The 26,471-nt window shown below is 33.7% G+C and overlaps 2 protein-coding genes across 2 annotated transcripts; both read left to right on the top strand.

The window, feature by feature from the left end:
- The first annotated feature begins 550 nt into the window (after nucleotides 1-550).
- LOC144835501 (transducin beta-like protein 2) lies at nucleotides 551-26,471 on the top strand. The gene is made up of 12 exons (XM_078690584.1): nucleotides 551-701; nucleotides 10,058-10,243; nucleotides 10,523-10,574; nucleotides 17,246-17,308; nucleotides 18,789-18,897; nucleotides 19,353-19,458; nucleotides 19,712-19,798; nucleotides 23,879-24,014; nucleotides 24,156-24,205; nucleotides 24,768-24,950; nucleotides 25,082-25,268; nucleotides 25,742-26,471. The coding sequence occupies exons 1-12, from the start codon at nucleotides 551-553 to the stop codon at nucleotides 25,779-25,781; spliced, it is 1,350 nt and encodes a 449-aa protein (XP_078546710.1). The 3' UTR covers nucleotides 25,782-26,471.
- Nucleotides 3,982-7,205, top strand: LOC144835083 (zinc finger protein 862-like). The gene is made up of 2 exons (XM_078690114.1): nucleotides 3,982-5,725; nucleotides 5,829-7,205. The coding sequence occupies exons 1-2, from the start codon at nucleotides 4,261-4,263 to the stop codon at nucleotides 6,611-6,613; spliced, it is 2,250 nt and encodes a 749-aa protein (XP_078546240.1). The 5' UTR covers nucleotides 3,982-4,260; the 3' UTR covers nucleotides 6,614-7,205.

Raw genomic sequence — 26,471 nt, 5'->3', positions numbered from 1 at the left:
GAGCGGTTAAGACAGTGGAACCGTAATCACGTACTCGTAGCCATGACATCGGCAGGGGTTCGAGGCTCACTCACTCCATGGTTCTGGTGGTAGAACGAGTCTTCTCGGATAAGGACTATAAACCGTAGGTCCAGTGTACACAACTTGCTCGTGTGCACTTTAAAGAACCTAGTACATCTTTCGAGACGAGTAGGGGGTTACCCCGGTGTATTAGTACATCACAGCCACTGATCACCAACTGGGCCCTCTGGGAGATCAGTCTTTGACTGAAGAGGTCACCCAGTATAAAGATAAAACAAACAAACAAACAAACAAAATAAAATGACACATTCAAAAACAAATTTGAAATGAGGGCCAATATATCTTTAAAACTGTTACGTCAATAAGCGAGCAGCGTTTTTTGTAAGAAATATTTCTTGTTAAAAATGACTAGGAAAGGGTGGAAAATCATAATTCAAGAAAAAAAAACACACATTATTATTCGGCGTTCCATAAGTTCATAGTTTTTGGCAGCGCCAACAACGGCAGCTTTTGTTTTTTTCAAAACAACATGGCGAGTAACGTGGCTGGGGATGATGTTTCTACAGAAAGCGTACCAGTTTTTGTTTTAACAGCTGCGGTTGGGGCCATAGTTTTAGTTCTTATATTTTTATGTGGAGCGGGAAGAGGTGGGGATAAACAAAAGCAACATAAAGAAGATGGTATATTTAATTGTTTTTGATTATTATTTTTTTAACCTAGGCCTAGCCTAGTTAGGCCTAGACTAGAGGCCTAGCCTAGGCCCTAGGCTAGTAGGTAGTACTAGGCTAGGCCTAGCCTATAGCCGAATCCGGGACGATTCGGCCCTGAGACGATTCGGTCTCACTTTAGACCAAATTCATATTAATTTTTTTTTGTTTTTAAAGGTGTTTAACAATCCGTATTTTATTTATTGAAAATGTTGATATAATAAATATATAGGCCTAGGCCTAGGCTAAAATAAATTACTAAAAAAACATAATTTTATTTTCAATTTATTATTTTGATTTGAAAACCTTGTTGATTTCGTGCATTCGCCAAGCTGGCCAACAGAGGGCGTAACTTGTCTCACTTTAGACCAAATTCATATTAATTTTTTTTGTTTTTAAAGGTGTTTAAAGGGGGGTTCCGGGTTTAAAATGAATAGTAAAAAATGTAAAATATATTTGTTTGTCTCTTGAACGGTAAAAGTTTCAATTTATATAAGCGCCCAGTGAAGCAGAACGAAGGCTGTGAAATGAGGCCAGATTACAAGTGCAGCTACGGCGATATGACACTGTGTTACAGAATAGGAAATTCGTGAAATGGTCAATCTTCCGACGACTCGTTATCATTAACCATATCAATTACTTTTGTAAAATTATACTTATCTGATGTAATTTTAGTCGGTCTTCCCATTTATGAAGTCAATTTTCTATGAAAATGTATCAAAACAGTGAAAACTTAGATATGTTTGCACTTTACGTTTGCCGATTTTCGCACTGACTTAGGGAAAGCCTTCAAAATCAATGAAGCGTAACGTATACATTCCTGCTGAGCGAGGAGAGCGAGACGATGATACACGTGCTCTCTCTGCCCATGCTTGGCATCGTCACGTGATAAGCAGATACAGTATACAATACCAAACTGGTCGGGTCGAGTATACCCCGTTTATAATCACAACATAAACGATGTACAGTATTTGATTGAAGGTCGACTCGACCTACCGGAATGGTATAGATAACATAGCTCGAATGAGAGAGTTGGAATATTTGTATACATAAGTATTGCTAATTTTAACAAGTGTAGCCTATAGTAAAAGGCCTGGTAGTATCAATTCGCATAGGGTCTACTACACTAGCTAGCTCAATTTTTAACTGGGCCGGATCGGCCAGGTCTCCTTCCTACTACCTGGTCTACTTGCTTGATGCAGTATCCGCTTTTTTGGAGAGTAAACTAGGCCTAGGCCTATTTTAGGCCTACTTAGACGATCGGGACACCATACGTGCGGACGGCGATCGGACCTTGTTTTGCCTCAATATTTACAGCCGATTTTGTAGAACGTTTTAGGTTTAGATTGTTTAGGAGTTTGGTTGATAGGATGGGTTTGGATCCACTGAGTTTTGTTATTTATGGGCCAATCGTTTAGTAGTAGGCTAGCTAGGCCCATGATGGGCCCCAATGTTTAAAAACGTAGGGTAGCCATCGTGGCATGGAATCCCTAGTCAGAATGGCTCTCACCCATGACAAAAAATGATTTAGGCTAGGCCTAGCCTAGTACTTGAAGCCGATAATACGATCTGAACTATTCGAGGTATAAATATAGTATAACTGTATACAATCTATATATAATCTGTACCATGGAGTAATCTGTACTAAATTTTGTATTTCATTAAATGTCAAATAAATATATGCTACTACTGTTATTATTACACTTTAGGCCTAGCTTAGAAAATCTACAAAAAATGTATTTCACAATGATCGGGTGGTCGTGGTTTGACAGGGGAGAGAGATGTAAATTAGTTGACAAACACAACGTACATGACGTCGCGAGTTTGGAATCCACTGATGACGTGATTTTGTGAATATCTCCAGGGCTCGCAGAATCGCTTGCCCGACGTCCCGCGGCAACCCAAAAAATACGTCGGGCAATTAAAACTTAACATGTCATGTCCCGACGGGCAACCTCTTAAAATCACAGAAAATCCACGATGTTTTACAGGAGTTGTGAAATACTGTAACAATGAAAAAAATAGTCGCGTACGAACGAATTCTCTTGACGTCGAGACCAGTGTAGTGTTTGTTTAGAAAATGTGTGCATCGGAATTCGGTGGTATGGAACGTTATCTCGAAGGGCCAAAAGACAGTGTTTCTATGCAGAGCGTATAGAGTTTCCAGGTCTGTCAATTAGAACGCGGCATCAATTGATCGCGAAATAGGAAGCGTTGAACTCTCGGCTTTCAACTTATTTAAAGTTATACAATACACCGAATAGGGCTAGTATGTTTTTGTTTTATTTTACGGTGGTAATAAAATCTGAATCTACTACTTAGTATTAATTATGTGGCCTACAGCCTAGATAGTAGATTAGGCCTATGTTTAATTACATTCATCTTATGTATTTTGTTTGTAATAAATAATTTGCAGAATAACTGTAATTATTGTTCAAATGTACAGTTGTATTGAAAATACAGTATATTATTAAATTATAATAAATACATAATTTTAATTGTCTGTGCCAAATAGGCACCGGGAGGAGTTGGATTCGGCGGCCGATGTTTTTAACACAGGCAAGTACCATTTTTTTTTTTAATTATTACAGAATATACATTTAATAGGCCTAATAATTTATTTACATTGAATACTTAAATAGTTACACAGTTTAATATTTATTATCAACATTGTAAGTGATAGATAAAATAATAAACTTCTTCAGGTATCGTCGAGAGTTGAACTTTCAATGAACTCCAACTTGGCCGAGCACGTGGCTTTCACTGCAATTCGGCACAGTTCCCTCGCTTTCGATCACCGACTTGTGCGAGCAGATGGTTGTTTTCATCCAACCTGTGCGAGCTACTACTGAAACAACAAGTAAACTTCCACAAGCCGCACTCTCCACACCCACATGTGCTCCTACTACGTACGGCAGCTGCTGAGGTTTTTTGCTATACGCATGCGTATTGTTTCACTTAGACGGACGTCAGTTGATGTTTGTTTTTTTTTATTTTCTTCTCTATGCTTCGGCAAGCGCTCATCACCTTCGTAAGTACTTTGTTTAAACTTTTTAGGCCTAGGCCTACATTTCTATAGGCGATATTTTAGATTAATTTATTAAATAATTGTAGGCCACTACATTTTTAATATCGCAAAATAGCTTGATTAGGAATGTCGTTGCACAATAGAAGTAAAACATCACGCGCGTAGGCTACGTAAAAAACAACAAATCGTTTTTGCGCGCTCCATGTGAGCTATTGTGAATTGCGATGACAACGATAAAAACTTTATTGCGAGTCCCAGCCGTCGTCCCAATTCAGTACGATTGATTAATTAATCTAGGCCTACCCAAAGTTGTTTTGCTTTGCGGTGTATATAGGAGATGCCGACATTGTTTTGAGGTACCGCTGATATTAGATACTCTATGCTATATGCGTTGAGCTACTGATAGCTAACTTAGAAGTAATTCTTGATTGCTTAGTCACTTTTATTTTGTCTTTTGTTGCGAATGGTTAACACTTCTGTATCTTCTATGATTTTCATTTCAAAATGAGTTTACTAAAATATTTCAAGCCGACGTCGTCAACTGATGACGATACTGACAGCACTGGTCAACAGCCTAGTACTAGTTCTAAACGACCGCAAGCTGATAGAAAGAAAGAATATGAACGTACAAAGAGGAAGCGAGGATTTTTGCCAAAGTGGACAAAGGAGTTCACATGGCTCGAATATGACCATGCATTACAACTTATGTATTGCCGTGTGTGTAAAGATTGCCCAGACAAAGCAGACACTCAGAGTTCATTTTACTTGGGATGCGACAGTTTCCGTAAGCTTTCGATACAGACACATGATAAATCCAAGTCACACTTGATGTGCGTACTAGTGAAACGTGCAAAGGAAAACCCCAAAGATACTTCAATGGGCAAGGCTATTGCAAAGATTAATGCAAGTAATTTTGAAATTTTAAAGAAACTGTTCCGTACTGCGTATTATGTGGCAAAGGAGGAGATAGCATTAGCTAAATTTCCAGGTTTGTGTAAGCTTCAGATGGCAAATGGAGTGGATTTAAAAAACACATATATTAACGACCATGCATGCGGTGAATTCATCAAAAGTATGGCTCATGTCCAAAGAGAAAAAACAACTGAGGAATTAACAGCTGAAAACACAAGATTCCTATCTGTTCTATCAGATGGTAGCACAGACAGCGGGATAATTGAGCAGGAGATTGTGTATGTTCGATACCTTTCCAATGGATCTCCGGAAACCAGGATGGTGAAGATAGTGGACGTAAAACATGGCCATGCAGCAGGTATCCTTGATGCCATTGATGATGCTGTTGCTGGTGTGGGCATTTCGCCAGACTTATGGGAAAGCAAAGTGATTTGTGCCAACTTCGATGGTGCAAGTGTAATGATGGGGGATGTTAATGGAGTGGCAGGTAGACTGAAACGGAGAATACCACACATCGTAATTCTGCATTGTGTTGCTCACAAACTAGAGTTGGCAGTATTAGATGCTATTAAAAAGCTGCCATTTCTACTTGAATTTGAAGAGACAATTAAGTCGGTATTCAAAATGTACTATTACTCACCAAAGAAAAGGCGTGAACTAAAGGAGATTGGACGATTAATCGAGGAAAAGGTAGCCCACTTCAGTGGACTTAAATCAACAAGATGGGTGCCAAGCCGCCTAAGAAGCCTGAAGGCTATTGAAAACAATTATGCAGCAACAATCATGCATCTGGAAAACATGTCCACATCACAAAGAGGTGAAGAAGCTGCCAAGGCCAGAGGCATAATGAAGGCCATGCAAACCACTAGATTTGTAAAATGTCTGCATTTCATGATCGATTACTCTACAATTCTAGCCAAATGTAGTGAGGGTTTCCAGCATGAACAAATATTCATAGGACATGTTAAAGAAATCATACAGTCCACTACATCAAAGTTGATAAGGCTCAAGACAGTGCCTGGAGAATCATCAGCTAAGCTCAGTGACCTTCTGACAGGTAAATTATATTGTTTTGTAATTATTTATGAGTAATGATTATTATAAATATAATATAATAAAATAGGATCAATTTATTTATCATAATTTATTGTCTTCTTCAGGTGAAAATCGGCAGACTTACAAGGGAGTAAACCTCACCAATAGACGGCAGTCTCGCTTGATCCCTGAAGCTATCCCAGACAGCAGTGATTTCAGTAAGGTCTTGGATGATACTGTTAAGTACCTTGACGCACGATTTGCAAACTTCGACGAAGAACCATTGTCTTGTTTCGATATATTTGACATTTCGAAATTGCCCCATGATAGGCAGGCAGTGTCAACCTATGGCGACAGAGACATTGAACGGCTTGTAAATCATTTTGAATCTGTGTTGACAGATGATGAAGTTAAAGCAATCCCTGATGAATGGTCAGATTTGAAGATTTGGATGTCAGCCCACAGAGGAGTTGGACGATTAATTGATTTATATGGAGATCTTATAAGAGAGAATCCACCTCATCTGAGTAAAGTTCTTGTTTTGGTGCAGGTCCTTCTCACTCTAAGTCCATCCACAGCTGCTTGCGAAAGGGGGTTCTCCACTATGAATCGAGTAAAAACATGCCACAGAACCTCCCTATTACCTGACACATTAAACAATCTAATGCAAATATCTGCAGATGGATGTAAGGTTGAAGAGTACTCCCCAGATAAGGCAGTAGAACATTGGTTTTTCTCTGCTAAAGGTACAAGACATCTTAAGCACAAGACCCCAGCAAAAGCGAATGTTGTGGTTGATGAATCAGAATCTGAGGAGGAACAACATAGGCCTATTTTCGAAGCAGCAGCAGAATTTGAATCTGGATCAGAGGATATGCCTATCGATGAAGAAACAGATTCTGATTTTTAAATTAAATTGTCACGTCCTTAAGTCTCCAGTCTCGCTACAACTAAAAAATACATTTATGTTGTTATTTTTAAAAACCAATTAGTTTTAACTTTACGTAATTTTATAATAAACAATTACGTTATTAAAGTACTTTTTATATTATATTTAACATAAAGAAAAGAAATGTATACAAACCCAATATTACAACATACTGTATGGCTCCATCCAATACTTTTTTCCAGCTACTTTTGTAGAATATAGTTCAAGTTAGTTCTTTAACTTTACATGCATGGTTTATTTTCTTTATTTAGATACTGAGTGTAAGTCACTCTCACTGTGTATTTGTGTTTATAAACTACTGTAATTAGTTTATTAAATTGTACCTTTTTTTACATGATATTTGTGCAAGACTGTTTCATTTGTGTAAACTCAATTTATAGTAAAAATTTGGTAAAACGTTGAAATTAAGTTAAAATAGTGGTGGGCAAGTAAAAAATGATGAGGGCAACTAAAATCCAAAACCTACTTGCCCGATGGGCAACCAAATATTTTAGGATTCTGCGAGCCCTGATCTCATGAATATTAATGAGCTTCCCTAAGCTGCTGAAAAACAGACTTTCCATGAATTTACCCTAAAATGTATATTAAATTTAATTTTTTAATTTCTCGTTATTACTTCTTCATTCTGACATGTCTATATTGTTATAATATTTTTTATTTAATAAATAAACGATATTTAAAAGCAATTTTAAACCCAGAATCCCCCTTTAACAATCCGTATTTTATTGAAAATGTTGATATAAATATATAAAATAAATTACTAAAAAAACATAATTTTATTTTCAATTTATTATTTTGATTTGAAAACCTTGTTTATTTCGTGCATTCGCCAAGTTGGCCAACAGAGGGCGTAATATTAGGGATAACGATGTATATTCAAAAGTTTATATATCACGGTTTTTGGTATATATTATTGAATATTACAATTAAAGAAATAATTGTGAAAATCCGACTTGTAGATTCCAAAATATAAGGCCTAAAACATCACCGAAAATTATCGTTTTTAGCCAAAAATGACGTAAACATGTTGCCAACGAACGAAATGTTGTAAAAGACGCACTGGGCGTTTCATAGAAATTACCGGCGGCTCAACTTGTCAGCGGCCCAACCGGTCATATGCCATTCGAACGATGACGTCATCTGACATCAGTAATATAATATAATAAAACTTTTACGTACCTACTAGTTTTTTATCTTCTTAATTTATTAAACTATCCCAAAACAAAAAATTATTTCATAAATAAAGCAAAGGTATTACAAACGATCCACGTATTCTATTTATTTCTAGTTTAAAAGTTGTCTAGGCCGTTTAGTCTAGGCCTAAGCTAGTGGTCAGGAGATCATCATCCCCACTGCTGGAGTGCATGGAGAGCACCCTGAACATGTTTTTGAAAAAAACCAAAGGTTGATCGCGAACTGCAAAAAGGCTAGCTACGATGACCATACTATTTTTAATACTGTTTGTTCTTTTACAGTAAGTTTTACATGGGCATTTGTTTGGAAATGTTTTTACCACTGATTTTAATAGCTTTTTTCCGAACCTTCTCATGTACAAACTTTTTCATTTATGAACGCCTCTCAGACCAAGGTAAATGAGAAGGTCGACTGTAGTACTACCCATAATCTCTAAAAATAAAGTTTGGTGAAAAAAACTTATTTTATGCTTATAAAATGCAAAGCCAATAAAAATTGTGCCGTCTCAGGGCCGGATCGTCTCATGGCCGAATCGTCCCGCTACCAGCCTAGCCTACAGTATGCATACCACTTAACTAGCCTAGGTAGGGAGGTCCACAGATATATTAAAATAAAAATATTAAATTTCTACTGTTAACTACTTATTTTTGGGGTAAAACATAATTTTTTGGTCAAAAATGATTGCTAAACCCTGCAAACCTCCAAAAAAAACTTAGCAAACCCCCCGATCCAACATAAAAGTGATTGAATCATGTAGTGTACGACCCACTGGGTAAAGCATACACAATATGCTACCCATTGCTATCCAACTTTTATTGAACATTTTTAGTCGCGTGGACGCGACTCTATAGTTCACTATGTCTGTCTGTCGGTCCGGTATCACTATGCATTGTAGCACGCGACTTAATGGCTGTTGGCCTTGTTAATTATGAAGCTAATTGTATGAGAAATGTGCATATTTTGATTACTTAAATACAAAATTGAATATTTGGTAGCGTAAGTGTTATGTTTATTTATATTATATAATATTAGATATTTTAAGTGTTTAGAAAAACTATTTGGTATCAAATGAAAGCCCATAAAATATTCTATCCATTGCTACCGAACTTGTATTAAAAATCTGTAATTACTGTATGATGCTAATTTTGTTAAAAATTTGCATATTTTATTTATTTTTTTACAAAAATGAGTATATTAAATAGTGTAAATTTATTTTGGTTTATTTATAATATTAAATAATTCAAGTGAAGATCTTGGTAAATTTACCAAGCATTTTAAACCAGTTTTGTCACTTTTAGACATTAATTATGTTGTATTTTTTTATATCTAGGCTGAGGGTTGTCTAGATCAAATTATCCTATAACAGTTGAGATATTCTCTCCTAAATTAAATGCATACAAATCTGACTAGACTACAGTATATGACATTAAATTTAACTAAAAATATTATTCATATTGGGTGTTGCAACAGAATCGCCACAGGCTGCAGTGCGCAAGTAGCATTGCACAGCGAGGAGTTCGCACGTGCAACTTTATATGCTGGATGGAATTCCAAAAAAGTCATCATGACAAGATTCAACTACCGATGTCATTGTGAACTATCTTTGTACTAACTGCCTGGCCAGGGATGCATTCCCAAATGTGACAAAGTTGGCCCAAATCTATCGGATTTTACTATGTCATACTGCCGATTCTGAACGGACATTTTCTCAACTGAAGTTTATCAAAACTGTTCCACGAAATAGACTAGCCTTGATAGCCTGATACGCATCGCTATTGATGGCCAGTAACTTTGTAGAGGTTGTTAAGAGTTGGGCTGCTACAACGAATCATAGAATCCGAATGCAATAGCACAATTACAACAAAAAACGTTAATAACATTGTTATTATGCTTACTTATGTTATGCCACCGAATTATTATGTTACAGTATGCCATGTTTCTTATTTTGTGTATATTATATACAGTAAATCGGATAATCATGGGAGACACCTTTTTTTACCTAATTTTAAACTGTACAATTTGGAATTAATTTTGAACTAGTTTGAAAATTGCATTAATCTACCTATACTAGGCCTAACTAGCCTAGGCATATGTTATGCAAAAAGAACTAGCAATTAACTAAAATTAGTAATATATTAACTGTTTAGTAGTAAACAGTACTGGATCTCTTTTGTACTGTATGAAAAGTGCTATTTTGTTTTAATTTTGTAGAAGAACCAATTAAGAAAGAAAGACATCAAACAAGCAAGAAAGCGAAGCAGCAAGGAAAATGGCAGAAAAAACAACAACATTCATTTAGTCACCCTTATTTAGCAGCTACACTGAAGAACCACTCGGATAATGTACTAGATTTAGACTTCAGCATTAATGGAAAATATCTGGCATCCTGTGCTGAAGGTAACATCACTTGATTCAATTCTTTATAATACTGACTGCTTATTTAACAATATTCTACGCTCATAATAAATTACTGGGATGTCGCCAGATTTTTTTAGTGCAGACGTAAAATTAAGCCGCTCTTGTAATGTAGCCTATTTAAACGTATTGAGCATAGGAATTTTTGTTTTTTTAGACTTCATATAGAGATAATACAGTATTGAATATTTTATATTTTAGCTTAAATAATTTGATGGATGGCAATTACAATGCGAGGTATATACTATCTTGTTTTTTCAGACCGCACAATACGTATTTGGAGTGTAAAAGAATTTAAGGAAAAAGAACATAGGTAAGTAGTAAACAGAAAATGCAATGAAGTGAATTGCAAATAAACATCAAACGATCACATTATTTTTACAGTAATATGCCAACCGAAAAATATTTAAAACTAAAAAGCACTCCTAGGGCGCATAACTCCGCCACTTATGAGTTGTAAGTTTTACAGAATGAAATAAACAATGACACATATGCTGGTACTAAAAAACAATGCTGCCAGGGATGTCACCACGGTGGTCGGCGATGGACGACCCCGTCCACCACTCAGAATTTCCCACCACCATTTTCATCACGCCGACCACCACTATATTTACGCATGTAGATCGTAGCCTATTGTTCGTAACTTACTACTAGACGATACGATGTATTGTTATTATAATTATCAACGCGTCGATCGTAGGGTGGTTCGTAGAGTTAATAAGCAACATTGTCATCGCCTTTAGAAAACGCATGGACAATGAAAATTAACAATGTACTGTTCACTAATTAAAATCGGCGCCGTCTAAAAGTCCTACCTAAGGCTAGGCCTAGTTAGGAGACGACACATTTTGGTGGTTAGCCTAATTTAGCCAGACGAGACGACATCGTGCGCCGAATCGACATCAGAGTAGAGTCTAGTTTCGGCGGCCTAGGCTTACGCTAAATTATTTAATCCTACCTTGGCTTAGCGAATTATAAATATGCCGACGTAAACATAAACAAAATACATGCAAAATCAATATATTCCATGTTAAGATTTAACATAGGCCTAGGCCTATGCAATTATTACGACATGTCACTGTAATGAAAATGGCCCTAGTCTTCTGTAGCTAACCCCGACCATAATTAATTTTGAGTGGTGGGAACAGTTCATATAGAGTACACAGAGTATCGCGTTTCATGTCATGTGACACAAAATCTAGGTACACGATCTTCGTCGCGTTTCCAGACCTGCCATATGAGCCACAAAAAAAAATCTAGGTCTGCGCGCGATCGACGTTCCGATACTATATTTAGAATGTTAACGATCTTTTGTTGTCGGCATCGTTTCTGGATCGACTGGACGTTTTATTTTTAGAAGTTTGCCTATACTACTAGGCTAGTTCATTGTGGTTCACTGTGTGGTGCCATCAGCCTCTACCGTGAGAAATTTATATTTATATTCGCCGTCGAGTCGAGTAGATAAAAAAACACCACGAAAAAATGATTACGATTAATAATATTTATTAATAAATGCTCCCGAGTAATTTACAACTTGGTCCTCCATCAGTCAAAATTGACTCATTAATTTAATTGTGCACACCTTGTTACCTCACAAAAAACATTGTAATGCATTTTTTCCGACCTTATTAAATATTATGAAATGGGTAGGTTTGGCGGAGTAGCCAGACACCCGATAATTGTATCAAATAACAATAGTTTACGCCTTGCGAACATGAAAAGTAGCCTAGAAACAACATCCCTTCCTCATCAAACATAATACTTTTTGACGCCATAGGCTATTATATGAAATACTAATGCTAAAAAAATGAAAGAGTTCCACAAAAAAATAACCTGACATTTGGTTAAAAATTGGCCTTAAATCGGTAAAATTTTCTAATGTTTAAAATAAGATTTAATAGTGTTCTACGACACTCACACTAATAATTTCCGTAATATTTTCGGAGAAACCATTCTCCATCCTCAGCAGGTGTTGGCTGACTGACTTTTTAATTTATATTAAGAGAGAATCCAGTCCAACCTTAAACAGAGATGGGGCCGAGAACTTTCAAAAGTCTATGACTCTCTACTAGAAACACCTAGTAGGTCGCCATCTGCGTCCAGATGGGAGGGAGTCAATCAGTCGTCAGTCAGCCAACACCCGCTGAGGACGGAGAATGGTTTCTCCTAAAATATTACGGAAATTATTTTAGTGTGAGTGTCGTAGAACAGTATTAAATCTTATTTTAATGTTTTCGACCGATATGTATAGATCTCTTCATTATCGTTTCTAATGTTTGTTTTGAATTTCTCACATGAAACATATTTCCATGGTTGAACATTTAGTTTGATTTAGAGAGTCAAGTGCCAATTGGAGGTCTGATGTATGACCCTAATTTCGACATTCAACTAGAGTTATATCATCAACATATTTAAATCGGCTGATGTGATTATTAGTTATCCGCACCTTGGTGGATAACTAATAAATTAACTAATTAATTACAACTCATGTAAAAAATTCTTATGCGCACAAACAATTTTGCGCGTATGGTGCGCACGGAGCATGAAAAGCATGTTTTTTTCTCTTGAATTGTGATTTTCCAGCCTTTCCTAGTCATTTTTAAAAAGATTGATATCATTTCAAATTAAAATGACGTCATACGAACACGTTGATTTAGCATGCGTTTTAGTTGCAAAAATTACAGAATATTGTCAAAATTATGCCTATTTTGAATATATTATAGCTCCTCAGGATCAACGGTGACCCCCAATTTTTTAACTTAATATGTAAGCAGATATGTTGTAGATATGAATTCATGCAGAATCTTTACCTCTCGGATGTTGTGACATCATCGTATGGCCACACAAATGTAAAATATAGGATTTTTGTCTCTTTCATTATTGCTCATCACATTCAATAGAGCGCATCTCGCTTATTCGTCTTCCATTTCCCCCGAGATTTTAATATTGTCTAGGTCAATCAACTATCTTTCGCATGGGTTAAAAATATTTACATTTTTGTGATAATTTAATAATGTGGGTCACTTATTTTCATCTTTACAGTAAATTTCAATCTGTTATAGCTCGTCAGAATAAAAAGTTATAATCATTATTAAAATGTTTTCTGGAAGCTATTCAATTGTAGATACAAATTTATTTTGCCAATCAGATGTGATGTCATCATATGGCCAGTTGAATAAAAATAGTTGTATTTTCATCTTTTGTGCCATAGTTCATCACATGTAAAAGAACGCGCATCTATATTTTACGTATTCAAATTTCTTGTTGCTGAGATAATTTCCTTCTGAAATTGCTATCTTCGTGTTTCATTTTGATACCGTCACCATGTTAAAAATTGGAATAAATGGCGGGTATATTGTATATAGTATATGAGACAAAATAGACAGAATTCAGCACTAACAACATAAATCATTCTTCAGTTCAGGTCATAATGGTATAATCTTTTTCTGTGTGCAGTATTCTGTATATTCCAATATGGCGTGCACGTGGCGCTTGTTGTGCGGATAACTATCTCGCCTGGCATTTTTGTAGCTCGCGTATCACTAAAACGTGTAAACATAACATTTTATAACTTTGTTAACATATGGGCATTTACATGAAGTTGTTTACCTCCTATTTTTGAATGTCGTCAGAGTTGCGCAACATGACATACGCGCGATTTTATGAATTTTGCATATTTAACATAGGTCGAAACCAAATAACATTTTAAATTGAAACTTAGCGTAAATTATATCATTCCCACACACGCGCATAGTGGTAAAAACATACTTTTTCACAAATTATGTTTTTCCAGCCTTTTCTAGTAATTTTACCAAATATGAAACCATTTCAACTTGAAACTTAAACACGCATGTCAAAATGAAACGATTCGCGCACGTTTTTGATAAAAAAAAGCTAAAAAATTCGTCAAATTTATGTCTTTTTTTAAATAGTCATTGTTTCTAAAGTAAATGGTGAAATTTATTTTTATTTCATATTCTGGAAGGTGATGAGATGTAGATTTTGGATCATGATCAATTATCTTTCGGATGATTTACAATTTTTTAAATTTTGATGACGTCATCATGTTCATAAGCGTTAATAACTTGAGTCACGCATTTTCATTATTACAGTAAATTTCAAAATGTTATAGCTCCTCAAAATGTAAAGTGATACTCAGGATTAATTTGCATATTTCATGTAACTTGTACTAATAATTTGCATACTTTGGAGGTTAGTGATACAGGTTTGATTTTGAGATTTACTTAACACTCCTATGTTGACTATTAGAAACTTGCCATTTGAGGGCAAACAAAGTATCTACAGATATTTTAATTTCATTATATATGCAATATTGAGAAATGGGTCGAGGGTCATATGTCATACTTCCGGTCATTCTATTGTAAAATGTTTCATTGGAGCAAATAGAAATATGTATATTCTGGATACGGCTGTGAAAAAATCAATAGTAGTTTTCGAGATATAGGACAACTGTAATTTTTTTTTTTTTTTGCATATTTTATTAACTTGTACTACTAATTTGCATACTTTTGAGGTGTGTGACAAAGGTGTGATTTTGGGAATTACAAAGTGGTCCTATGCTGGCTATTAGGAACCTATATCGGAGTCATTTGATGGCAAAATAAAGTCTCTACAGACATTTTAGTCATATTGTGTATGCAAACATGCTATACACAGTCAAACGATGGAAATGCCTATTTCCAGTCTCCACACAATCTAAATCTGTAACATTGTTTCTGATCTATACTGTATTTTATCACATTTGTTCTCAAGCTTTTTTTGAAATTGAAAGTACTTGGTAAAATATTGCCACAGAGGGAGCATGTTGGAAGATGCATTTTTTAGTTATCTTTGTGATAATTTAAGTCAAATTTAGGGGAAACTTTCTGTGGATAAAAAATAGCGTGTTGTACACAAAGTTACGTGCACACACGTATTTAATATTTTAAAATGCGCAAAATTAATTTCTAATCATCTTTCTACGTGAATCATGACATTTTGTGCATGTCAAAAATTCCCACGAGTACAAACTATTTTACGCACAGGGTATGAAAATCATGTTTTTTTCTCTTGCATCTCTAGTCATTTTTAAAAAGATCGACATCATTTACCCTTTAAATCACGCCTTATGAACACGTTGAATTAGACAATTTATGTGCGTTTTAGTTGAAAAGTTACAAAATAATGTCAATCATGCCTATTTTGAATCTATTATAGCTCCTCAGGATCAACCGTGACCCCATTTTTAAAAACTTGTTATGCAAGCAGATAAGTTGTAATATGAATTCATGCAAAATTGTTACCTCTCGGATGTTATAACGTCATCGTATGGCCACCTGAATATAAAATATAGGATTATTGTCTCTTTCGTCATAGCTCATCACATTAAATAGAGCACATCTCGCTTATTTGTACCTCAATTTCTCCCAGATTTTAGTATTTGTTTGCTCAATCAATTATCTTTCGTAAGAGTTACAAATATTTTAATCTTAATGACGTCATCATGTCAAAAAATTTGAATAAAGTGGGTCACTTATTTTTATCTTTACAGTAAATGTCAATATGTAACGAGTGAGAATACTCATGAATAAAATTTTTCTGGAAGCTGTTGAATTATACTGTAGATACGAATTCATGTAAAATTTTAGCCAATCAGATGTTGTGACGTCGTCATATGGCCAGATGAATTAAGATAGTCGCATTTTCATCTGTTGCGTCATGGTTCATTACAATTAAAAGAGAGCTCATCTATATTCTACGTAAGAGTTACAAATATTTTAATCTTGATGACGTCATCATGTCAAAACATTTAAATAAAGTGGGTCACTTATTTTCATCTTTACAGTAAATGTCAATATTTTATAGTGCATGAAGAATTTTACGTCCATTAATTTTGTCCATTAAATCATAGTTTTAATGTTTCCATAAAGTAATTATTCTACATGCGTAGTTTGTGGTCTGGGAGCAACAGCAAAAATACCATCGCCATGCTCTCCAGAGAGTCATCCGATCCGATGGTGTCACGTCGTTGCTGTTGTAGAAACATACAATAATTTGGTAGCCAAAACGTTTATTTATTTACATCCCTAAATGTACAATCGCGCATTCTGTAATTTTACTGACGCCATTGTTGTTTGACGTTCATCGTGGAGGTGAAATACATTCGCCAATTTGCTTCAACACATTACAACACAAAAGACTCAAATCGCGAAAATAAAAGGTCGCAAAATAGTTGAAAATGTAAAATTGCGAAAAATTTAGAGCCGCAAAAATGTTGGGCTTTACAGTATATACATTTTTTATTAGGTTTTTTTTTACCTACCTATTTAATATAATTCCCTTAAAAGTAGAAATTTTGTTTTTTGGCCGAATACGAAAACGCGTACACATCACACACATGTACTCGTTTTCGTAAGCCAGTAAAAATTTGTTTCACATGGCAACGACATATTTAGGCCGCCATCCAAAATATGACTGCGATAAATTTGAACGAATCGCAGGTACATGTTATGTTTAGCTGCCTACTGTAGGCCTAGCATAACATCAAAGCAAGTGAGGACTTTCAAAACTGCTATTTATCAAAATTTACCTGGCACTTTTAGTAAATTATCTATAATTATATTATAATCATGAACCATACCTGATTCACCTCTATATGTGCAATATAGTTCAAAAACCTGTTTTGTAGTTACGAATATGACTGGTGATATTCGTCAAATATGAAATGGGGATCAGCTCAAAAGTTTCACAAATGTGTGACTAGAAGGGCACTCATAGAGCGCAAAAACCACCTAGGCATATGAACATTTAATGATGATGTGTGAAGCCATCCTTTAAAATCGGGCAATAGCTTTTTTAGTAATTCTGCTAACTACAAATATAGAGAGAAACAAACTATATAGTACAGTAATATGCATAGTTAATGTATCTGAATTTCATTTCATCTTGTTGTACCTGCCAGTTATTTTATTTTATAATATTCAGATGTCTTAGAGGAAATGTGGAATATGATCATGGAACAAATGTCAAGTTTAGTCCAGATTGCAAGTAAGTCTACATTATTTTAAATTGTGTATTATTTTTGTATGAAAGACATCATCAAATGTAGGCCTTGGCTAGGCCTACCTTTTATTTGATTCAAATGACCGGAATCTATTGAGATGTTATATTTGGTGAATGATGAAAGGTTATATATCAACTTGGCTGTTGCCTTGTTGATATATAACCTTTTATCATTCACCTCATGCCATTATTTGTACCATTACACTCATAAACATTCATTATTTGTATACTATGAAATGGGATCTAAATTTTAATTTAGTGTCAGAAAAAAACATTTAGTTTGAAATTAAGGGTGTGTTAACTGGGGCAAAATTTGTGGAAAGAAAGAAGAATATAGAAAAAAAGAAAATAAAAAAATGGTGACAATAACAAGGGGTTATCCGCCAAGTTCAGATAACCAATTACCTCGTTCCATAAAATAAACAATTCGTTGGGACCTGTTCATGGGCTTGCTATGGTGTTACTATAACACTGTACTGGATGCACTATGAGGTGATAAGGTAAACTTGTGTTCTTTGAATGCAGACAGGGAATCCCCTTTTTTTGGTGCCTCACTGTAAGATTCATGTCAGTAGGCTTAGCTGATAGCTATTACAATGTGCACCAGGCTTTAAGGAGCACAATTAGTTGCTCTCCTTGAAGGTTGTTAAGGAGGGTGGATGAGTATGGTCGCACTCACAAAAAAAAAAAACCAAGGACTGATGTTTGTGGTGAATTGACTGATAAGTTATGCAAGAAGAGCCTTGTCAGAAAATGTTGGGAACAAAAGATCTGATCTCTTAAATTAAAGTTTTTGTGCTGTTGTGTAAAACTTTGTTTATTGCTGTAAATTATTTGTATTAATTTAATTTTATATTATGTCATTAATGTTGTGTTGATTGAAGAAAAATGAGGATTGGTAGATTGGGGGTGGGGGAGAGGGAGGAGTTGCGTTGTACATAGCAGGGTACTGTGTTGTTGTCATTATTATTACATTACAGGGCCGTACCCAAGATCTGACAAGGGGGGTTTGGACACTAGGTATTTGGGTCACTCCCCCCAATGGTGGTGCCTGAGGTGAAGCATATTTTATTAAATGACACTTCTAGATGGCCGGAAATGGAACTCTCGCACATAAAATTCATGATAAATGGCACCTCTAATTGGCCGGAAAAGACAATCTCATGCAGCATGCTACCAATGAGCAAAACGGTCGTACTTTTTTCCTCGTCCTCATACATAGACTACTTAAAGGATGATAACATTTTGTTGCTGTATGTTAGATGCGCGTGCGCCCGAACCATAAAAACACCCCCTGGCTACGGGCCTGCATTACAACATTGTTTAATAGTATAAATCTATCGTACACCATGTGACCCACAATCATTCAATCAAATTACAAGAACCTATTTAGGTGTGTTATAATAATATATTTATTGCCATCTAATTGAAAAAGCATTTTAAAGTTTTTTAAATGTGTTTGTAGAGCCTTCATAACAAGTACATCTAATGGAAATTATATCAAAGTTTTTAAAATCGGAAAGAAAGAAGATGGTAGTTCTGCAAGCATTGCAACTGTACTTGAATTTCCTAAGGTAAATTTATTTCTTATAAGTTTGGATTATGATGGAATAGATAGTGTAGTTCAAATTTACAGTTGGTGTATCCTTGCCATGACTTTATTTTGTATTATGTGCCATGCATTATTCTTCCTCTTTTTAAACAATTTGATTTTGATTCAAGATTTAAAACAGCTGATTAATTGAATGATTAATTGAGTGTTTTTGTGTTTGTTGAATGGGAAGAATATTTTCTATTGATGAGTTTAATCTTCTATGAAAAAGTCTTCCCATTCAACTCATAAACATTGATTTTGTATAATAAATGCTATTTACTGACTAAAATTAAGATATTCCTAGTATAATGGTTATAGGCCAAAAACTCATAAAATAATCTATAAATGTAATAAAAACAATGAGTTAATAAGTACTATTTATTGGCTGGTAAAATACTTTTAATAATTGAAATGTCTTCTTTTTTTGTTTTACAGAAACATGTACAAGATATCATATCTATTGGTATTGGTTCAGTGGTAAATGGTAGTTACATTATGACGGCCACCTCTGATACAACTATTATTGTTTGGGATCTAAAAGGTTTTTTTTATTAATGCAAACTAAGATTCAAATAGTAATATTCAGAAAGTGATTCTTTAACTACATTAGAGAAAGAAAACACTGCAACCTGGCTTCATGGGTAGAATGTAGTTTTGCGTAGAAACGAAGCAGTATTTTTTTTCTCATACTGTATACTTAAACAAGATTGACTAGCTATTACAACATAATAACTGTAATAAAAACAATGTTGTTTCATGAAATTTTACAAAATTAAAAACTGTTTTATTTGCAGGTGAAGTTTTAACAACAATCGATACACATCATATAAACAACAACCATGCTGCTGTATCCAATTGTGGCAGATTTATAGCATCATGTGGTAAGCTTTGAATTTACTCTCCCTAGATTCCTCTATTTTACAGAATCTCAAAATTGTGTGTTGCCCTTCGGGTAACCAGTGTCTGAAGTTTAATTGCCCTGACAATATTTTAACTTGCCCAAATTTTTTTCATTACATTTTTTATAACAATTTAAGGCCCACAGTGGAAATAAGTTTGACCATTGGTTACTTTTTTGTGCTACCCTGAATTCATTCCTGTACTGTTTTTAGTATTATATTGTTTTGATATTTTGTTGTTTTTTGCAGGACCTTTGTTTTTAATTTTGTTCAGAAATAGGGATGTGTATGCATTGAGTTACTTTGGTTTTGTGGAAGTTGCTTATATTGTTAATTTCATGGTGAAATTGTTTCGTTTTTTTGTATGATTTGTATATGGATGTACTATCCGAAAAATGAATGAATTTACCTATAGATAAAATAAAAAAGTGGACATAAGTCGAATGAAAAATACAATGCAGCGGAAACACAAACAACATAAATCATATACAAATGACCTCATATTGCTTACACATCGTTAATTGTGATTCGTTTTGTTTGTGTTTATTTTATTCATTTACATTTTTTTTTTATTTCAATGGTTTTGACATTTTGCAATTTTTTTGTCTTATATGCTACTTTTGTAATTAAATTAAATTGTGGTCTAGTTTTGAATTGTTGCTGTAAGCGGTGATGCTTATTATACGTTCACGTTTACGAAAATAAAGGGCGCGCAAAAATCGATACATTACAGTCGATCAGGCCTAGAGGCTTAATATGGAAAAAATGAATATAAAATTTATATTGTTTGTTCAGGTGTAATTAAAACATTAAAATAAATTGCAACCAACCAAAAATGCTAGGCCCTACTTAGCCTGCGCTGCCTCGCTCAAAACAATGATGAAATTCCTCTAGAGAGCGATCGACAAGCGTGGTGCCATGGGAGGATTGATTGCTAAAATAATAGGCCGTAAGCAGTAAATCGTATCGTTTCATCTCATTCCAGTGTTAGGGGTCTAGAATTTCTTAACATATTTACAATGTTAATTTTATAGTTAACAACATAACAACAAGTTCTCCAGAATCGTGCGTGTCAATTTTGAGAAATTATCTATTGATTTTGGTACTCTATTTTGATATACATCGCAATGTATCGGCGTGATTGATTTGGGGAATCCCCCAAAACACACGGAGTGCAGCAGTGCGTACAGAATCAACACATGTATCCTTCGCGAGTCGAGGAAGTTTGGTTTATTTTGCTACTTAAACAAACGTTGTAAACGGACATTTTCAACGAAAAAAGATGATATGCTTGTATGAAAATTGTTTCCTGCTCAACATGGTGTATGATTATGGTTTGTTAGAAACACAGTTTAGAGAAAATAAGAGGCCAAAAGATCTAGCCTAGCCTATCCACACGACGTCCTAGCCCAGTCTGGCCCTAGCTAGCTAGTATAGTAGGCTACTGACTTTCAATATACTTCCTAGCTGGTTAGGACTGAGAGGGGTAGCAGCATACTACTCTAGGCTAATAATGCTTGGTGTCTAATAACGGCAGTCAAACCGACAATTATAAACAGATGATTAATAATATTTGCAAGAAAACCATACAAAACAGGTGAGAATAGCAATAGGCTAGGCCTATATCTAACTCTTCGTTAGTAGTAGTGCTTAGGCCCCTGTTGAGAAAAAAAGAAGTTAATGGTATTTCTAGGCCTAGGCTAATAGTAGTATTATTACTATTTAGTGGACAATGCAGCTTGTTGGCATAATTAGGCTGAACAAAACCAGGCTACATTTGGGTGGGCCTATATATGTGTACCACACTATTTTTCAATTCAATTTCAATAAGCTTTTATTATTTCACAACAAAAGCTTAGCTTTTAGTATTAAAAAGTAGATGAACATAACATACGAAATATAACACACTTCGGCCATTTTTCTTCTTAGAAATTAATACTTAAATTATGTAATTAAAAGGATAATTTATTACAGTTGTTTTCCCATTATTTTATATGATTTTACTGATTGGTACTTTATTGTCATTATTTTTACTTCTTTGTACTGTGTATAGCTGTGTAGGTTGAGGAGACACAAATGCAAAGCAAATCTACCACTACTCCTTCAGAAAAAGGACAAAAAATATAAATATTCTTGAAACTAATAGGCACGAGGTAAGTCTTGATTGGATGCTTTATATCTGATCTATGTATCCATGGTTTGACCAAAATCATTAGCACAGTAAAAGCATCACATATTGGATATGTTATTGTTTCTCTGCTAATTAAAGATTCAAAACCTAAAACTTTAAAAATGTTTTATATAAACTAAACATTCATTCAAGTTAGATAATAATGGAACATTATTTGTTACAGAAATGGTACCAGGCCTGGCTACAAAATGATTATCCAGCTTATTAGTAAAGTAAAATTATACATACTATAGTGTTGTTTATTTGATGGTGACATAAAGAATCAAAGGTTTCTACATTTAATTTACAATACTGCATAAATCCAATACGAAAATTACTGAAAAACGGATCGGACAATGCTGTGGGTATATTAGTGACCGGCTGGTTTTCACTCTCTAATTGGAGATGATATAATAAAAAAAGCAAAACTCTAAATAAAAACGAAAAATAATTAGCCAAGTTCAAAACTTTTGGAAAAACTAACCTTTCACATCAGGTATTAAGGCTATATTGTATATATATATATTGTTTGGTAGATAGTTTTTAAAGCTGGTTCAATATTCTAAATGTTATATTATGTTTGTAGTACACTGGACATAAGCAACAGTTATTACTATAAAGTTGTATATACTATATTTGCTATAATATTTATAATTCATTACTGGTTGATTATATTTAAAACAATTTGTAATAATTAAAATAATTAAACTTTGTATATTTGACAACAGTCTTATTTGTGGAAAATAAAAAATACATTATAATTCATAATATATAATATATTCAGAATATTATTCATTACCAGATAGTTAAATGTTATTGCACTATTGTGTGTGTTAATGTCTATAGGATTTATGTATGTACTGTATAACAACATTTACCCGTAATATCATCCATGATGATTTAAATACATTTTGGCCAATGTTTATAATGACAGTAACAATTACAACCAGGTTAGCTACTAAGGGACTCATTTGTTATGTTTTTAAATTTACACTAAAAAAACAAAAAATGCAATTTTTCAGTTTAAAAATTGATTGTGTAATAATTTATTCTCGCTGAAAGTACACCGGTGTGTAACTATCCAACTAGAATATCCAATGCATGAATATAAAGACATATGGTAAGCTATTTTCTAAGATATCACTCCCTAAAAATGGCCAAAACTTCAAAAACTATACAATTTGTAAAAATCACACTTTTTGCAGCTTCCTCAATAAAAACCTATTTAAGATTACAATACCAAATTTCATATATAAACATGGTATGTGAATTATTTATGAAGATACTGAATCTCAAAAATCCCAAAATGTCTCAAATTGACTAAATAATCTAAATTTTTCTCACATACAGAATACGATTTTAAATTTGAAATTTTAGATATGTGTTTACAATCCACTTGACTACCCACATGGTAAATATAATAACACTTGGTGAAGTATTTGTAAAGTTATTACTACATAAAAATTGGTCCAGACCTCAAAAAGTGCTATTTTTGCAGTAGGGGGTACCTTTGAGGGGCAATTGCGTGAAATTGACTGGATATTTTATGGAGAACTTTTGATAATAGTGAGGGAAATATGATCATTTCAAAATATCAACTCTCAAAATCTAGACCCCGAACATTAGAACGAAATCCATCTTCTAGGCCTTTTTTGAGCTACTGCTTACGGCCTATAATGTTCGAATTGGAATTAAAAAAAGCATTTCTTAGGTAATTTTTTATGAAATGTATGGAAGTAACTAAACATACATTTTGAGATCAAAGGGATGAAATGCAACAAAACAAGTTATCATATCAAGTGTTACTATTTTGTTTGTGAATAATATAAATTGAAATTTCCTTTAAAGATAAATAGTTTAAAGCTTAACAATATTTTTTATTTCAAATGAAGGCTTTACTCCTGATGTTAAATTATGGGAAGTAGTGTTTAACAGAAGCAATGAATTTACAGAAGTTCGTCGAGCTATGGAACTCAAGGGTCACTCTGCTAGTGTTTATTACTTTTCCTTCAATCTAGATTCTACCAGGTATATTATTTATACACCATAATTGTCTATGTGTAGTAAGTTTAAGCTTCTACACTACCACTCACCTATGACCCTTTATCTGATTTCTTTAACACATTTACTGTAGTTACAAAATTTCCTTTTTCTTTGTACTGTCATTAGAATGGCAACTGTATCTAAAGATGGTACTTGGAAATTGTGGGACACAGATGGTAAGTGTGTGTTTGTTTTTGTATTATCATAAACTGAAACTGTCAAAATTAAAGATAATTGTAAAAAATCTTCTCTTTAGAATTTTATTTCTTAAATTATATGTTCTGGTAAAGACAATATTGTATTTTAAAATTTATATATAAATCCAAAGGCAAATTACTGAAAAAAATGACAATGCTGTGGGTATCAGTGGCTGGATCTCAATGGAGATACAAAAAAAAAAGCGAAAAGCTAAATCAAAACGATAAAGTAAACAGCCAGAAAAGTTAGCAGAGCTTTCGGGCAACACTAGCCCTTCATCAGTGCAATTGCAAATTTATATATATATATTTATCAATTTCAACTTAATTTGCCATGTATCCATTAATAATTTAACTTTTTAGGTGAACACATCATGGATTTTTGAACTGTTTTCTTTTGTAGTAATGTTTTTTACATCTTATAACAAAATATATGAAATTGAAACTCCAATTATTTGTACAATTCCCTGTTTTTCCTATTTTTTTCACAAACAGTCTTGACTACTACATGCAAATAACTAACATTTGTCTTGTATTGTAGTTGAGTATATGAAACAACAGGATCCTTATCTTCTTCGTACTGGATCATTCAATCATACTGAACCTAGTCGAATTTGTCTATCCTACGACTCGCATAGTATTGCCATAGCAACTCATGCAAATATCTATGTATTTAATGCTGAAGAGGGGGTTTTAGATCATGAATATCATGATGTTCATGCATGTAAGTTATTTATTTTTGTCTTAGTGTAGTTAAAGTTTAGCTGTGTGGTGTGTTAAAATTAAGCTAATAATTTAGGGTTAGAAATCTAAGCTAATCAATCTTAGTAGTATACTGTTATATATGTTTTTCAGTACCGATTACTTCAATAGCTTTTAGTCCAAGTAGTTACTATCTTGTATCAAGCGGGGATAGACACATACAAGTATTCCACAACATCACTGGTTACAAGGCCAATATAGCTGAGATGGAAAAGAAACTTGTAAAAGCTACTAGTAATACTGTTAAAGATCGCTTAAAATTACAGCTTAAAACTGAAAGGTAAGTTTTTTGTGTTCTGTAAAATTTATATTATTGTCAACATAACAGCCAACTAAATAATTGATCTATACATACATTGTAGTAATAATCGTATTGAAATTATTATCTAATAAATGTTGCAGTATGTTCATAAATGAAAGCAAGAATTGTTAAGAAAATGAATGTCCATAATAAAATGTTTTCCAGACGAAGAAGAAGATATATTAATATTTATGAAGATTTGTAATTGTAATTATATTAATGTATGTATATTTACAACACCAACAATTCTAGGTAAATAAATAATAATAATTAATAAAACATTTATAATAATGATAATTTAGTATATTTTCCTTTCTGCAGTAAATTGAGCTAAACCATTAAGACAATTGAGCTAAACCATGTTTTAAACCCTAACACCAAACAAAATGCAATAAGCAAAACAATTAAGACGTCTGTGAAATATTCTTAAATTCTACTGTGTTTTTTCCCAGAGAGAAACTAGAATCTATCAGGGTAAATGGTTCAGCATAGTATTGAGAATAAACAGTGCAGTTTACAACATCCAGTGGGGCCAAGAAATATTCCCACTCTATTTTCAATTTGATAGACCAACACACACTTGATTTTATTGATCAGCATGTAATTATTGAATAACTTGAAATTGTAATACTGAATTTTACCTTATTATTACCTTATATTTTAACTTATTATCAACCATACTGGTAAACATATAAATATTGGAAGCCTTTGTTTTATTAATGTTTTAGCTTTATTAGAAAATGTCACTTCATTTCAATGTGTAAATCAATTGACCAACTTAAGCCTAGCATTATTTTAGTTTTCTTTTCTTTTGTACAATATTTCAATGTTATTATATCCTTTTCCGAACTCTGATGTAGTTTTTACCAAATACAAAAATGAACTAGATTTAATTCGTCACTATGACGAATTATAGGTTATATGCATTGATTTAAATAAAGATAACTGATTTTTAAAAGATATATTGATTGGTTGATCATGGAATGCCATGGATTGATTCTGTCAGAATCTTTAATTATTTATAATATGAAAGATAGCATCTATGATTTCAAAGTGTCATGTCAAAGTATATACTTTCAACTTTCATATATGAACATTTTAAAGAGAAATGTTAATGTTAAGTTTGTTATTTCGGTCCAAGGAAATGTCAGTTTGTCGAAATTAAAAAAATTAATGATGTAA

The sequence above is a fragment of the Antedon bifida genome, chromosome 2, assembly GCF_963402885.1.
Source record: "Antedon bifida chromosome 2, ecAntBifi1.1, whole genome shotgun sequence".
Taxonomy (NCBI): Eukaryota; Metazoa; Echinodermata; class Crinoidea; order Comatulida; family Antedonidae; genus Antedon; species Antedon bifida.
The sequence above is the reverse complement of the archived record's forward strand: the minus strand, read 5'-3'. Positions and strand labels throughout refer to the sequence as shown.